General features: G+C 45.3%; 1 protein-coding gene across 1 annotated transcript in view; it reads right to left on the bottom strand.

The window, feature by feature from the left end:
- LOC311107330 (putative methyltransferase NSUN7) overlaps positions 1-14864 on the bottom strand; it is a gene marked incomplete at its 5' end in the record, with an annotated part of 30597 nt that extends 15733 nt beyond the window's left edge. The window contains 2 exons of the mRNA XM_084149815.1: positions 4637-4695; positions 14516-14864. Coding sequence (XP_084005941.1) covers positions 4637-4695; positions 14516-14864 — 408 coding nt within the window. The remainder of the gene's footprint in view (positions 1-4636; positions 4696-14515) is intronic.
- Positions 14865-17434: the final 2570 nt, after the last annotated feature.

The following is a 17434-nucleotide window of genomic DNA, read 5'->3' on the forward strand; positions in this document are numbered from 1 at the left end:
CAGCTTATCACCCTCTCTTGCTCATACTTTCACGTTCTATCACTCTATCCCTCCATCGCTCTATCCCACCCCTTTCTTCCTCTCTCTCCCTCCCTCCCTCTCTCTCTCTTTCTCCCTCCGGGGTCGAGGGACACAGATCACATTAGTGGCAGATGGTGTTGCTCGGCACCAACAGATTGCCATGGCATCGCTGTAAGGCTAATGGGGCGAGACGCTACGCTAGGCTAACGATAACTGCTAGTCTAAAGCACCAGCTCGTTATTCACTCACGGGCTTATAATCAGATTTTGGAAAGGTCGATATCAGAAACAGGTGCTGGGTCCATCCCTCTCTCCCCCTCATTTCACTGCATTCCTCTCTCCCTCCCTCCAGCATCACTTGCCCTCTACCAAGGTTAAACCCGAGGGAAAGAGATAAATTCCCCCGGTCGTCCGGGGTTGCCTGGCAACAGCATCCCGTGGCTGGAAGTAAACAAGTCTGTTGTGTTGTTGCGTCACCCCTGCTGTTATGCTGTGACATCAGGCCTTAACACCCAACACTGACCACTTAACACTGGACACTGGCCAGCTGAACACTGGACACTGGCCAGCTGAACACTGGACACTGGCCAGCTGAACACTGGACACTGGCCAGCTGAACACTGGACACTGGCCAGCTGATATGATGTTTTTATGGTATAATGATGTCATGTCATAGTATCGTGGGGAACAGGTTAGAGTTACTAGATAAGTGGTTAGGAGACAGGAAGTCTGCATTCCATTATGTCAAAGGATTATTACTGCCGCGAGCTGCCCAGTGACACAAGCCTACCAGACGAGCTAAACCACTTCTATGCTCGCTTCGAGGCAAGCAACACTGAAGCATGCATGAGAGCACCAGCTGTTCCGGATGACTATGTGATCACGCTCTCCGTAGCCGATGTGAGTAAGACTTTTAAGCAGGTCAACATTCACAAGGCCGCAGGGCCAGACGGATTACCAGGACGTGTACTCCGAGCATGTGCTGACCAACTGGCAAGTGTCTTCACTGACATTTTCAACATGTCCCTGACTGAGTCTGTAATACCAACATGTTTCAAGCAGACCACCATAGTCCCCGTGCCCAAGGACTCTAAGATAACCTGCCTAAATGACTACCGACCCGTAGCACTGACGTCTGTAGCCATGAAGTGCTTTGAAAGGCTGGTCATGGCTCACATCAACAGCATTATCCCAGAAACCCTAGACCCACTCCAATTTGCATACCGCCCCAACAGATCCACAGATGATGCAATCTCTATTGCACTCCACACTGCCCTTTCCCACCTGGACAAGAGGAACACCTACGTGAGAATGCTATTCATTGACTACAGCTCAGCATTCAACACCATAGTGCCCTCTAAGCTCATCACTAAGCTAAGGATCCTGGGACTAAACACCTCCCTCTGCAACTGGATCCTGGACTTCCTGACGGGCCGCCCCCAGGTGGTAAGGGTAGGTAACAACACATCTGCCACACTGATCCTCAACACGGGGGCCCCTCAGGGGTGCGTGCTCAGCCCCCTCCTGTACTCTCTGTTCACCCATGACTGCATGGCCAGGCACGACTCCAACACCATCATTAAGTTTGCCGACGACACAACAGTGGTAGGCCTGATCACCGACAACGATGAGACAGCCTATAGGGAGGAGGTCAGAGACCTGGCCGTGTGGTGCCAGGACAACAACCTCTCCCTCAACGTGACCAAGACAAAGGAGATGATTGTGGACTACAGGAAAAAAAAGAGGACTGAGCACGCCCCCATTCTCATCGACGGGGCTGTAGTGGAACAGGTTGAGAGCTTCAAGTTCCTTGGTGTCCACATCACCAACGAACTATCATGGTCCAAACACACCAAGACAGTCGTGAAGAGGGCACGACAAAGCCTATTCCCCCTCAGGAGACTGAAAAGATTTGGCATGGGTCCTCAGATCCTCAAAAAATTCTACAGCTGCACCATCGAGAGCATCCTGACTGGTTGCATCACCGCCTGGTATGGCAACTGCTTGGCCTCCGACCGCAAGGCACTACAGAGGGTAGTGCGTACGGCCCAGTACATCACTGGGGCCAAGCTTCCTGCCATCCAGGACCTCTATACCAGGCGGTGTCAGAGGAAGGCCCTCAAAATTGTCAAAGACTCCAGACACCCTAGTCATAGACTGTTCTCTCTGCTACCGCACGGCAAACGGTACCGGAGTGCCAAGTCTAGGTCCAAAAGACTTCTCAACAGCTTCTACCCCCAAGCCATAAGACTCCTGAACAGCTAATCATGGCTACCCGGACTATTTGCACTGCCCCCCCACCCCATCCTTTTTACGCTGCTGCTACTCTGTTAATTATTTATGCATAGTCACTTTAACTCTACCCACATGTACATATTACCTCAACTACCTCAACTAGCCGGTGCCCCCGCACATTGACTCTGCAACGGTACCCCCCTGTATATATAGCCTCCCTACTGTTATTTTATTTTACTTCTGCTCTTTTTTTTCTCAACACTTTTTTTGTTGTTGTTTTATTTTTACTTTTTTTGTTACAAATAAATGCACTGTTGGTTAAGGGCTGTAAGTAAGCATTTCACTGTAATGTCTGCACCTGTTGTATTTGGTGCATGTGACCAATACAATTTGATTTGATTTGATTTGATGTTTGGGATAGCATGAGTGATGGGCAGGATACTGACTTGGGGTAAAGAGTGATGAACATCAAAGACAGGGAGTGCCCATGGAGACTTACCAGATGTATGCCAGGAAGAGGGTAATAGAAGGTATATAAGGTAGAGTGTTTCCTTTGTTCAAGTTAGTTCGTAACAACAAGGGCAAAGCTCTGGTCATTGTTGTAACGAACCCGGTACCGATCATTAAACATTTGCATTAACTTTCTACAAAGTGTCTAACTATATTCTTGCATCCTTGATTACTTGAACACCCGAGAAACTCATCATAACACCAGCTGAACACTGGCTGTGATGGATGTGATGGACAAAGTCATTATAAAATGATGAGGTCTACAAATACAGAGGTCGCTGCTATGCATGATCTATCGTCAGGAGAATACTGTGCAGTTTTACTGCGTCAGTTCACCTCCTATGCTTTGTCTCTCTGGTCACTGCATGGTCACTTCACTCTATTTCCAGTCGCAGTGAGATCTAAGCTACATTTCTCTCTCCATTGCAATCAAATACACTCCAGACTTTAGTTCCCCTCTTAGAAAAAAGGGTTCCAAAAGGGTTCTCCGGCTGTCCCCATAGGAGAATCCTTTTTGGTTCCTGGTAGAATCCTTTTTGGTTCCAGGTAGAACCCTCTGTGGAAAGGGTTCTACATGGAACCCAAAAGAGTTCTACCTGGAACCAAAATGGTTCTACCAGGAAACAAAAACGGTTATTCAAAGGGTTCTCCTATGGGGACAGCCGAATAACCCTTTTAGGTTCTAGATAGCACCTGTTTTTTATATCCCCATCTCTCTCCTTCTTAGTTCTCCCTCGGCACCTCTCTCCTTCTCTTTCTGTCAAGGTTGAACTTTATAGATGCCAGGGGTGTAAAATGAGGTGAGAGTGCGTTCTAAAGAGAGCCTCCTTGTGTCTGGCCTTTATTGTCTCCTGGTGGGATGCAGAATAACGACCTGCCACCTCACCATGGAAAGACCCATTCATTCCAGGCAAGGCCATATTTTACACAGGTACTACTGCAAGTCTGTGTGTGTCATGTGTGTATGTGTGTATGTGTGTATGTGTGTGTGTGTATGTGTGTGTGTGTGTGTGTGTGTGTGTGTGTGTGTGTGTGTGTGTGTGTGTGTGTGTGTGTGCGCGTGTGTGCATGCTTGGCGCATGCGTGCGTGTGTGCTTCTAAATGCATTCCAGTTTGCCCTCACATTACCATCTCCGACATCTCTATTTTAAAATCACAAGCCTGTTTCTCTAAACTAGACCGGGGCAAAAGTACACTCAAATCCCCACCCAGACGCCAATCTTGATATACGGAAGTAGCGAGGCGTTGAGTAGCGAGGCGTTGTTTTACAGTGTAACTACCTCTCGGTTCATGGCTGTCGTGGGAACCTTCACTTTCCGTCTACACAGTGCACAGCTGATTGTATTGGGCTCACAGACCAGACAGCCACTCCCAGAGACAGACAGAGGAGGGATACGTATCGACCAGAATACACTCAGACCCGCTGAGCGGCGAGCACGCAGACACAGCACTGGGTAGCCCAGGTTGCCACGTATAGCATCCTGATCTCATCACTAATGGAGTGTTTTTGTTTGAGAAAAGCAATAAAGCAACAAACATCCGACTATCCGATTTATCCTGGTTCTCTCATATGTGCGGCACCAAAGGGAGTGATTGCGTTAATTAGGGGAGTTAACGTGACACAAATTGCTTTGTGATGTGATGAAAGGGGTAATATCAATATAGTAATCGGTATCACAGTTACAGATTAGTGGTATGAAAAGCAACCGGAGCTGAACAAAGAGTTTGTACAACAAGGAGAACAGCAGGACATGAATATTGAGAGCTCTGAAGTACCGCTGTAGAGTCAGGAAGTTAGTTACAGAAAGCCAAACCGGTTGAAACATATCTAGAACTTCCTCCTTCCTGGGTAAAGCTCTATTTTCACTCACCATTGGCTGAGAGAGATAAAAGCAGCTGTCAATCATGATGTCCTCCAGGAGCTCTTGGTCTGTGGGGGGAGGAGAAAAGATAATGTTTCAATAGTGTAACTCATGGACAGGTGAGTAAGATGTCATGAGAGAGAGAGAGAGAGAGAGAGAGAGAGAGAGAGAGAGAGAGAGAGAGAGAGAGAGAGAGAGAGAGAGAGAGAGAGAGAGAGAGAGAGAGAGAGAGAGAGAGAGAGAGAGAGAGAGAGAGAGAGAGAGAGAGAGAGAGAGAGAGATGAAGAAGAAGAAGGTGAGAATTCATATTTCCATCATGTTGAGATAATGGTTCAGGATCTGGCCAATCTCATCTCTTTCTCTATTAAATCTATCTCTAATTATATCCACAGACCAGCCCAGACCAGAACAGACAGGATCATTTGGAACACGCCTGATAGTGGCACTAAGAATTACACACCTAACCCGATGAAATAAATTACTAGGGCTGAGACTCCATATCTAATGATGAGCTCTTGTCTGGAAAGGAGATAGGGAGAGACAGAGAGAGACAGAGGGAGAGAGAGACAGAGAGACAGAGGGAGACAGAGGGAGAGAGAGACAGAGGGAGAGAGAGACAGAGGGAGAGAGACACAGAGAGACAGAGGTAGAGAGTGACAGAGAGAGAGAGAGAGAGAGAGAGAGAGAGAGAGAGAGACAGAGAGAGAGAGAGTTCTTGCAGGCAGCAGGAATAATCTCACTATAATTTGAAACGCTAATTCAATTAGATTACGATTAAACAGTCATTTGTTTTTTAATGGAATTAATCCGAGATTTCATTTAGTTAATTTACCATAATTAATTTACATTTAATATGTCTGAAATTAGAGGCTCTGCGACACTGATGACACTTATTAATCACACATCGCCAGTAATATAATCAGTGATTGTAATACCATGATGCATGCCCTGTGCATTGCTCTCATTAGAGACCAAGGTCTTCTAGGCTACTTACCAGCTATCTGAGAGAGATCTGTGGTTCCTAATGCGTTTTTCTCTTCTCTCTGCTCTAGCTGAGATATCATGAAGGGAGCATCTGTCTCCCTTGACAACAGGATGTTTTATTCTGACCCACACAGCCTCACACACAGCCTCACACACACACACACACACACACACACAGCCTCGCAAACACACACCAGAGTATGGCGCTTGCAACGCCAGGGTTGTGGGTTCGTTTCCCACGGGGGGCCAGTATAAAAATAAAAATAAATGTATGCACTCTGGATAAGAGCGTCTGCTAAATGACTAAAATTGTAAATTTAAATGTAAATGTAAGTATGTGAGCAGAGCTGGAGCGGAGCGAGGAGTGGAGCCTGCCCAATTTGACTGGAGCGTGTAGCGAGCTTCCCAAAGGCTGGAGCGTCGGCCTTCTCGCTCGCTCCGATTTCGCTCCAGTAGTGCTCCCTTCACGAGCTCAGGGCATGCCCGGCCCAGCATGCATTTGCAGTCTACTTGTGTGCTGATATAGCCCCTCGCTTTAGCTACTGTCATCTAGTATGCTACATATTTTCATAAAGAAACTGATAAAACACACAGGTGAACAAAGATGAGGAGGACCAAGAGCAAGAGTGCGGTGATGTAGTGTCCGCAACTAAAGAATCATTGTGGAATCTGAAAAGACAGGTATCCCAAAAGCATGATGGTGTACTTAGTACGTGCACATGCTAACAAGGTAGCTAGCTCAGTGCGTCATTGTAGAAAAGTATTTATAAACTAAAAATCAGATCTCTTAAAAAGTTTAGTTCATTTTCATTCTATTATCTATACCAGGGCTGCCCAACCCTCTTCCTGGAGAGCTACCGTCCTGTGGGTTTTCAGATTCTACTTATTAGCTGCTCAACAAGACCTTAACTAGCTGAATCAGATACGCTAAATTAGGGTTGGACTGAAAACCTACAGGACGGTAGATCTCCAGGAAGAGGGTTGGGCAGCCCTGATCTACCTGTAGGTAGGCCTGACATATTACCTATTTCAAGGAGCTTTCCGTTTTGATAGGGTTATAAAATCCTTTAGGCCTACCTACAGAAAAAACTAAAAACAACTACGCATCCCTGCCCAGCCTGGCAAGAGTGGCCCGAAGGGAGTTTAGCATTCCCAGTTGCTCTGCAAGCGCTGAGAGGGTATTCTCCGCTGCTGGCCTGCTCTCCATGCACCATCGCATGAGCCTGAAGCCACAGACTGGACAAACTCATGTTTCTAAAAATGAATTCAAAGGCACTGTAGATGGAGCCTAATAAGGCATTTTTCGTTTAATTTGTAATGAATTCTAAGTAAGTCACAGCCTATATGTGCAATTTATAGACTATAATGATTGAATACAACAACATTTTGTTTAAATGCTGAGCGCTTAATGTCCCTGCCAGCCTAGTGTGTCGCACCTGCAAATGCTTCACAATGTTTGTTTTTTTGTCGGCTATAGCCTTGAAATAATATAGCCTAAATAATTCATTTTCGTTCCTTCTTAGGCTACCCGTCTGGCTCCTGACCTATTTAGAGTGTTTTTATGCTGTTTAATACGACATGTAGCTTATTTGAAATGATGAGCGCTTCTCACAGTCACCTTTTCCTGTTGTTTATTAAAATAGGCTACTTTTCATTCAAATCATATGGTTTGGTTTCAATAATTCAAAACCAAATGGTAGGTCCAGGTAGTCACAAAAATAGATGGGTGTTGGTTAAATTGTGATTTTAATGAATGGAGTGGCAGTTCTTTTTCCTTTGAGCGAGGAGCGGGATTTCCGACCGCTCAACTCCGCTCACATACTCTGACACACACACACACACACACACACACACACACACACACACACACACACACACACACACACACACACACACTTAGCCTTACACACACACACACACACACACACACAGCCTCACACACACTTAGCCTTACACACACACACACACACACACACACACACACAGCCTCACACACACACAGCCTCGCTCACAAAGTCTCACACACACACAGCCTCACACATTCTGGTTCCCAGTCTTCCCAGAACCACAGGCTTTCTCCTTCAACTCCAGAGAAGTGAGAGCAAATAGCAATACATCTGCTTTATTTTGGATTAGGGAACACCTGTTTCTAAACCCCCTCAGGTTTGCCATGTGTATTCACTACATATTGGAAAGGAAAGCACGGCAGCTTTATCCAATATGCACATGTTCCAGGTAATCTTGATAGAACAGCATCCTCTTTATCCCATTGAGAAAGATAAAATGAAATGGGGCAGACAGGACGGGTTTTGAGTGTATGAGTGTATGATTGTGTGTGTGTGTGTGTGTGTGTGTGTGTGTGTGTGTGTGTGTGTGCATGTGTGAGTGTGTGCTTATGAATGCATTCTAGTCTAAAATGAAATAGGGCAGACAGGAAGGGTTTTGACTGTGTGTGTGTGTGTGTGTGTGTGTGTGTGTGTGTGTGTGTACACAATGGTTGTGCTACCCTGATAAACCTCTAATCTTAAATGACACACCTGAGTCCTATCTAACTGCCACTGGGAGGTGTCGCCATTACAGAGAACTGCCACTGGGACGCCATGGCAACAACATACACCGCTGTTTACCCGACCATAACATCACAAATCACACCAACCGTCTGCTCAACTTGGGCCAAACAGATGAAGGCTGGATAAAAGGGTGCAATAAACACACATGTATACACACACACACACAGGCACACACACACACACATACACACTAAACACAGTGTCTGTGATTGGGCCTATACTCCTTGCAGGATTTACAGCAGCGTCAGGTCAATGAGTGTTTTGTTCATAGCAGCAGAAGGTCTTAAAGATAAGCCTAGCAACATGGCCGCCTTGCCTGACCCTACAGTAAAGGAGGAAAGCACAGACCCAGAGGGGAGGAGATGGTGTGATGATGATGCGGTATATATGTGGAGGTCATTATCCTCTTTGCTCTATAAATCAGCCTAGGGAGGACTGAGGAGTAAAACACAGAGTAAATTCACCTATAAATCTCTCATACCAGAAGCTATTACACACCAGGGACAGTGCTGAGCTGAGGTGTAAGCACCTAAATATCGACCTATACGCTCCGGATAGGAGTTGCCCTTAGGCACAGATCTAGGATCAGAGAACCCTCCCCAAATCCTAGCCTTAACCTTTAAGAGTAAAAATGCCAAACTGATCTTATACCAGTATCTAGGGGCAACTTCATGACGACCTAGGATGACGCACTAGTCTCTAACTAATTGTTTGATTTTGTGTCGTGTGGCCCTCGTCCAGATAACAAACTAACTAAGTCCAATGAGTGATAATGACCACGGTCAAATAAATCCACACATAAGCGCTAGAAGGCCTGAATGCAACCCCACTTGGCCTTATTCAGCTCTTTGTCTCGCAGTATTCCACATCGGTACACTCCATTTCGCATTAATCTAAAAGAAGCTCTGCCAACAAACCCCTGAGTCTCTATTCAAGCGAGCAGAGCAGAACCCTTGGACAGGATGGCAGCGTTAAATAGCTTACATATTATTAACCTGCAACATTTGATATTTGCTGAAGCGCCTCAAGGTAAAGTGCCATGCTCTTAGCCAAGGACAGAAAGGACATGTTTTCCTTCTCTCCCTCCCTACCACAGTCTGAAAAAAAGGAGCTCCCCCCAGGTCAAATAAACCTATTCCCTGCCTACTCCAGCCACATATCAGCTCTGTGCTGTGACATGGCTGCTGGCTACCACCGACAATGAGACAGGAGTGGTCTCAGAAGAATGGAGAACAGAGAGGGAATGGAGAGAGGGAGGGATGGAGGGGGGGAAATCCCACCTCTCTCTCTTTTTCTCTCTCCGTTGAGCAAATTCTATTTCTGAGACCAGGGACGTGAAAACTAAAAGGGCTTGGGATGGGCCTCTAGAGATGTGATCAACACTCCCAGGATCGAGGTGATGATTGGGGCGGTAGAGAAAGAGGGAAGTGAAGAATAGAGAAAATGAGGAGAGAAAGAGAGGGAGGAAAAGAGTGGTGGGACAGAGCCAGAGAGAGGGGGGAATCAAATAAGAGGGAGATAAAGAGAGAACAGAATGAGGGAGGAGGGGGAATGACACAGAAATAGATCACTGTAATCTAGATATTCCTAGATACTCTGGTAATCATTTGCATTTGGTTTCACACTTAGAGGTTTACAGTGGGGAAATCTCTTACAGCATCACTAGGCCTACTCTAAACTAAACCACCTCCATCCAATGAACATCAACCCATCTGTCTCCTCTATGCTCTATTCAGTTCTTTGTGTGAATGAGTGGGGTGACGTCATCAGAAATTACTGTCCAACACACAAGTCCACATGACTGTAATATCGACTACACTTTGTCCTCTGTGTGTCCTTATGGGATTTAGAGCTACTTTTGATCTTTTGTAATAATGACGGAAATTCTATCGACCAGCCAGAAAATGTCCTTATTTTGCAAATGAATTCTGCCACACACATTGTAGTTACGTCCCATTATAAACAGTGAGCCACAGTCAAAATGTAAATGACTCTAATTAGGGAGGAGAAAAATGTGACACATCTGGTGATTATTGTACTAAGCTACCCAACGTCAGCCTCTGCGAGTCAATATCCCCTTAATTTGCTGTACATTTTTATCTCCAGAACATTATCCCACTAACTGGTGCTCTCCAAATGAACTCATTCCAGGGATATGAGGGTAGGCAAGACAGGGAGAATCAGAATGAGGTGGAACTGACAACATAGAACTTATTATATGTCATTGTAATGAGCGCTAAACAAAATTGAAATTGGAAAATATCTACTTATCAATTTTTTCTCTGGAAATAGGGACTCCAAGCCATATAAATGAATAAAGATAGGCAATACTATACTAAATATAGAGTTAAGATAGGACCTCAGACTCCTTCCATCTAACACGGTGTGCCCTATTTTGTTGTATGACCTTTGAACTTCTAGCCTGACGACGTTCGCTACATACACTATACAGCTCTGGAAAAAATTAAGAGACCCCTGCACAGTTTTCTTAAATCAGCATCTCTACATGTATGACAGCCATTCCATTCCAGTGTCTGTTGAATTACAACACAGGCACACCTCATTCTACTGAATTAGGTACTGATTAGGTGATCACCTGAACCAAATCTTATTTAACGAGGAAAAGTATGAAAACCACTGCTGTGGTCATCACTATCCTCTTGCAATAGGACCAGCTTGATGGCAAAAACAGTGCTAATAGTACCTCAAAAGTAATATTAATCAAAAAATAACTATTGACCATGCCAAAAGAGTTGAAAAGGAAAGTTTTGAGTGAGGAAAAGAAGGGTTCAATTCTGGCTTTACTGGCAGAGGGATACAGTGAGCGTCAGATCGCTTCCATCCTTAAAATTTCAATGACGGCAGTTCATAAGAACAAGTTCAAGCAGCAGACATTGGGGACAACAAAGTTACAGTCCAGCAGAGGGCAAAAACGACTCTCTACTGTCCGGGATGACCGCCAACTAATTTGAATGTCACTCAACAACCGTAGGATGACATCAAGTGACCTACAAAAAGAATGGCAAACGGCAGCTGGGGTGAAGTGCACGGCGAGGACGGTTCGAAACAGGCTCCTAGGGGCAGGGCTGAAGTCGTGCAAGCTAGAAAAAAGCCCTTCATCAATGAGAAGTAAAGAAGAGCCAGGCTGAGGTTTGCAAAAGACCATAAGGATTGGACCGTAGAGGACTGGAGTAAGGTCATCTTCTCTGATGAGTCCAATTTTCAGCTTTGCCCAACACCTGGTCGTCTAATGGTTAGACGGAGACCTGGAGAGGCCTACAAGCCACAGTGTCTTGCACCCACTGTGAAATTTGGTGGAGGATCGGTGATGATCTGGGGGTGCTTCAGCAAGGCTGGAATCGGGCAGATTTGTCTTTGTGAAGGACGAATGAATCAAGCCATGTACAAGGTTGTCCTGGAAGAAAACGTCCTTCCTTTTGCTCTGACATTGTTCCCCAACTCTGAGGATTGGTTTTTCCAGCAGGACAATGCGCCATGCCACACAGCCAGGTCAATCAAGGTGTGGATGGAGGACCACCAGATCAAGACCCTGTCATGGCCAGCCAAATCTCCAGACCTGAACCCCATTGAAAACTTCTGGAATGTGATCAAGAGGAAGATGGATGGTCACAAGCCATCAAATAAAGACGAGATGCTTGAATTTTTGCGTCAGGAGTGGCATAAAGTCACCCAACATCAATGTGAAAGACTGGTGGAGAGCATGCCAAGACGCATGAAAGCTGTGATTGAAAATCAGGGTTATTCCACCAAATATTGATTTCTGAACTCTTCCTAAGTTAAAACATTAGTATTGTGTTGTTTAAAAATGAACATGAACTTATTTTCTTTGCATTATTCGAGGTCTGACAACACTGCATCTTTTTTGTTATTTTGACCAGTTGTCATTTTCTGCAAATAAATGGAATTTGGGAGAAATGTTGTCAGTAGTTTATAGAATAAAACAAAAATGTAATTTTTACCCAAACACATACCTATAAATAGTAAAACCAGAGAAACTGATAATTTTGCAGTGGTTTCTTAATTTTTTCCAGAGCTGTATATACAAAAGTATGTGGACACCCCTTCAAATTAGTGGATTCGGCTATTTCAGCAGCCACACCTGTTGCTGACAGGTATATAAAATCGAGCACACAGCCATGCAATCTCCATAGACAAACATTGGCAGTAGAATGGCCATACTGAAGAGCTCAGTGACTTTCAACGTGGCACCGTCATAGGATGCCACCTTTCCAACAAGTCAGTTCGTCAAATGTATGCCCTGCTAGCACTGCCCTGGTCAACTGTAAGTGCTGTTATTGTGAAGTGGAAACTTCTAGGAGCAACAATGGCTCAGCCGCGAAGTGGTAGGCCACACAAGCTCAGAGAACGGGACCGCCAAGTGCTGAAGCGCGTAAAAATAATTGGTCCTTGGTTGCAACACTGACTACCGAGTTCTAAACTGCCTCTGGAAGCAACATGAAATGGATTTCTATGGCCGAGCAGCCGCACACAAGCCTAAGATCACCATAAGCAGTGCCAAGTGTCGGCTGGAGTGGTGTAAAGCTTGCCACCATTGGACTCTGGAGCAGTTCTCTGGAGTGATGAATCACTCTTCACCATCTGGCAGTCCGACGGACGAATCTAGGTTTGGCGGATGCCAGGAGAACGCTACCTGCCCGAATGCATAGTGCCAACTGTTAAGTTTGGTGGTGGAGGAATAATGGTCTGGGGCTGTTTTTCATGGTTCGGGCTAGGCCCCTTAGGTCCAGTGAAGGGAAATCTTAACGCTACAGCATACAATGACATTCTAGACGATTCTGTAATTCCAACTTTGGGGCGACAGTTTGGGGAAGGCCCTTTTCCTGTTTCAGCATGACAATGCCCCAGTGCACAAAGCAAGGTCCATTCAGAAATGGTTTGTCGAGATCGGTGTGGAAGAACTTGACTGGCCTGCACAGAGCCCTGACCTCAACTCCATCGAACACCTTTGGGATGAATTGGAACGCCGACTGCGAGCAAGGCCTAATCGCCCAACATCAGTGCCCGACCTCACTAATGCTCTTGTGGCTGAATGGAAGCAAGTCGCCGCAGCAATGTTCCAACATCTAGTGGAAAGCCTTCCCAGAAGAGAGAAGGCTGTTTTAGCAGCAAAGGGGGGACCAACTCCATATTAATGCCCATGACTTTGGAATGAGATGTTCGACGAGCAGGTGTCCACATACTCTTGGTCATGTTGTGTACTTTAGTCTGAAACTGCCATAATTGAAGTCGTTTGAAGTGACGAGGGGCATTGTATAAAACAAAGTCATCAGCGATTGGATCGTCTCTAAGCAATCAGAGTATCAAAGCCAATGACACATTTTCTAATCGCCGCTTTACACACGTGTGTTCTGGCTCTGGCCCAATCCATCGGTTTCTGGACCAATCAGATGGCCCTAACTGTGTTTGCATTCGTTGAAGGGTTGGGGAGGTACTCAGATCCAGACTCATTGCGGAGAAGAAACTAACGTCTGTGGGTGTAGCGTAACGTTTGGCCGGAGCAAGGAGTCTGGGTAGCCAGGAAATGTAACTTCTGCTCTCACAACCACTTTTACAGTTACAGCAGGGAAGCAATGGAGCTTGAGTTAGTCTGATTGGCCAAATTGTGGGAAATGTAGGCCAGGACCTCAACAAGCTAGCCTAATCTACGTGCAGTGGACAGATAGCATATATGCCCCTCTCACATGGGGAGAGCAGGAGAAATCGATTCCATCTCGTGGCCTGCACTGACAGTCCTCCAACCTTTCCCTCCCTTATCGCAGTGGTGATTACACACCCTGTGTGTTTGGCAGCCGCAGACCTGCCCCCCGTCCCTGGTTTAATAGATTATATATGGGAACAATTTATTTGTAACATGACACTGAATTCCCCATGGCCATTCAAAGGGATTTTCTCTTTCACTTTTCCCTCCATCAATCTATCAGGATTCAATTCCACATGTCAATTAATGTTCATAAGGCTATTCATTCTCATTTTCAAATAGCTGTTCGTTTGCTTGGAATCAGATATGTCTAAATTGCAATTTAGAGTGTCTGGAATTAATGAAAATTGGGGTTTCTGAGTTGCCTTTGTTGGTTTTCTCTTGCAAAGTGGCTCAAGATAACCACTTCCAATCATATGCAGCGGAATGGGGACCCATCATACATACGTGCATACTGTATGAGAGGATGTATGTGTGTATGAGTGTGTGTTGAATCAATTAAGGAGGAAATTATAGAATAAAGGAGGAAGGATAGAAAACCTTTCTATGTATTAATTTCCCCATAGCCTACAGTCCTCTCTGCTGTTCACTTACATTTGAGTGTGTTGAAGGCCAGCTCATACGAGCTGCGTTGGTACACCTCATCCTTGGCCTCAGGCAGGGGCAGCCCCGCCCGCTTGCCATAACTGACCAACCGGTGGGCAGCAGGTTTCTCCAGGTGAGTGTTCTGAAAGATGACTGCCGCCAGCATGTAGACAGGGTCTGGGAAGCCCAGGTGGCCCTCATCAGGTGTGGGGGGTTCTGGAGGCAGCTCTGGCATCTCCTCCTGCCCAAGGCCAGATTCATCCAGCAGGCTCAGGTCTTTGAGGCTGGATATCTGGGAGCCACCAGCTGTCTTGGATATGGATGACTGTCGTGAGTGTCCTGTGTTTTTTTTCACCATCTTGTTATGGTTGCCTGGTCTCCCAAGGCTCACCTCAAGAACACGACCTCAACCCCTGTCCCTCCACTCAGGCCCTAAAAAGACAAAAACACCCACATATTGTACAGTGGAGTTACACTGCCAATATAGGCTATACAACAAAAAAAAGATTTTAAAAAAACCTTTTAATAATAAACCACCAGTACTACTCCTACTACTACTTATGACACAGAGACAATCATGACAAAAAAGACAAGCTTCTAATTTACAATTGCAACGCTGCTGCTGAAATGTGTTAACGTTACAACGTAACAACAACTAGAGACAAAACGAAGATAGGCTATGATCTTCTTGAATAGTAAACGTACGGTATAGTGGTCGCGGTCTTTACCTTCAGAGGGGGAGACGTCTTCAGAACTTTTCTGTCTCAGATATCCAGTAACCAGCAGCAAGCGCTGTCATATTTCGTTATGTCGAAGCAGATGTTTGGGCTACGTGACCAAAACTGACATCTAACCTGACCACCTACAATCTGGCTGTCTTATTTTCGCGATGGGCGGACTCCTGGGGATGTTCTTTAACTTGGCAATAAAAAATGCTGGGGAAAAACTAGTAGTTTTACTCTCAAAAGTGAGACACAATAGATCTACTAGCTAATTAAAAAGCTAGAAGTTAGCGGAAAACTTCCTAAAATAGCTAGCAATAATATTGTGGAACTCATTGGATCAGTAAACTTCCATCACCATGGTAACTATATGCTAATTTCCTGGAATCCAAGATTTATGCTGGAGTAGCCTACTACATTCAATTTGACAGATAAGAATATCTAAATTTCAGTAACACATACACAACTTCAACGTTTAATAACGGATAGCCTACTATCCCTCTAGTCTCATCCTCTTTTCTGGCATTCCTTTGCTATCCCCATGGGCTCCACCCCATCCCGGACCCAAAACCTGGCAGTTGCAATAGGTGAAACCCAGTCTCTTCCCACAGCCTCGGCATCTCCCGATACTAGACTCCGCCAGAGAGGAAGAGGCGAAGCGAGAGGATTAACTACTTCCAAAATCTGTCCGCGCGAGAGTACAGCAATATGAAGAAAAAGTGGGGATTTTTTGTAATGGAGGTCTATATGACAGTGTCTAATTTGGTCAGCAAAAAATGGAATACTAATTTACTACGTGAGGATAATTTGATCGAATATAAGTTTCGTAATGTTTAGGTTGTTAGAAATGTACTGATATAATTGGACGCATGTGGCATTCCGGCAACTTTTAGAATATTTTATATCACAGTTGTGTAGGCTGTTCACGGTGCATATCTGCCCTCTCATTGGCTAGAATGTTCCCACCTGATCTCGTCTCCGCCCACATGCCTTCTGCCTTTGTGGACATGTACACTGAACAAAAATATAAACGCAACCTGTAAAGTCTTGGTCTGATGCTTCATGAACTGAAATAAAAAATCACAGAACATTTCTATACACACAAAAAGCTTATTTCTCTCAAATGTTTAGCACAAATGTGTTTACATCCCTGTTAGTGAGCATTTCTACTTTGCCAATAGAATCTATCCATCCACCTGACAGGTGTGGCATATCAAGAAGGTGATTAAACAGCATGATCATTACACAGGTGCACCTTGTGCTGGGGACAAGAAAAGGCCACTTAAAAATGTGCAGTTTTGTCACACAACACAATGCCATAGATGTCTCAAGTTTTGAGGGAGCATGCAATTGGCATGCTGACTGCAGGAATGTCCACCAGAGCTGTTGCCAGAGAATTTAATGTTAATTTCTCTACCATAAGTTGCCTCCAACGTCGTTTTAGAGAATTTGGCAGAACATCCAACCGGCCTCACAACCACAGACCACGTGTAATCACACCATCCCAGGACCTCCACATCCGCCTTTTTCATCTGTGGGATCGTCTGAGGGGGTGGGGGGCTGGGGGATGCTGAGGAGTATTTCTGTCCGTAATAAAGCCCTTTTGTGGGGAAAAACTCATTCTGATTGGCTGGGCATGGCTCCCAAGTGGGTGGGCCTATGCCCTCCAAGGCCCACCCACAGCATGATGCTGCCACCACCATGCTTCACCGTAAGGATGGTATTGGCCAGGTGATGAGGGGTGCCTGGTTTCCTCCAGACGTGACGCTTGGCATTCAGACCAAAGAGTTCAATCTTGGTTTCATCAGACCAGAAAATCTTGTTTCTCATGGTCTGAGAGTCCTTTTGGTGCCTTTTGGCAAACTCCAAGCGGGCTGTCATGTGCCTTTTACTGAGGAGGGGCTTCCGTCTGGCCTCTCTACCATAAAGGCCTGATTGGTGAAGTGCTACAGAGATGGTTGTTGTGAGGTTATATTTTCTAATAATTGGATTTGTATGTGATGAATAGCTTAGAAGGAATGCATTAATGATGAGCATAGGTTTGTACTATACTGATATAAATTGTTTCACATAACAGGCTGTGATTCATGTGAGGAACGTTAGGGGGTAGGATGAGATAAAACGTGTATTTCTTATAGATAAGACTTGTATTTCTCACAAATACGAACACTGCTTCTTTGTGATCTGTGAACCGTCCAAGGACATG

The sequence above is a fragment of the Coregonus lavaretus genome, assembly GCF_964263955.1.
Source record: "Coregonus lavaretus genome assembly, chromosome: 32".
In the NCBI taxonomy this organism is placed as follows: Eukaryota; Metazoa; Chordata; class Actinopteri; order Salmoniformes; family Salmonidae; genus Coregonus; species Coregonus lavaretus.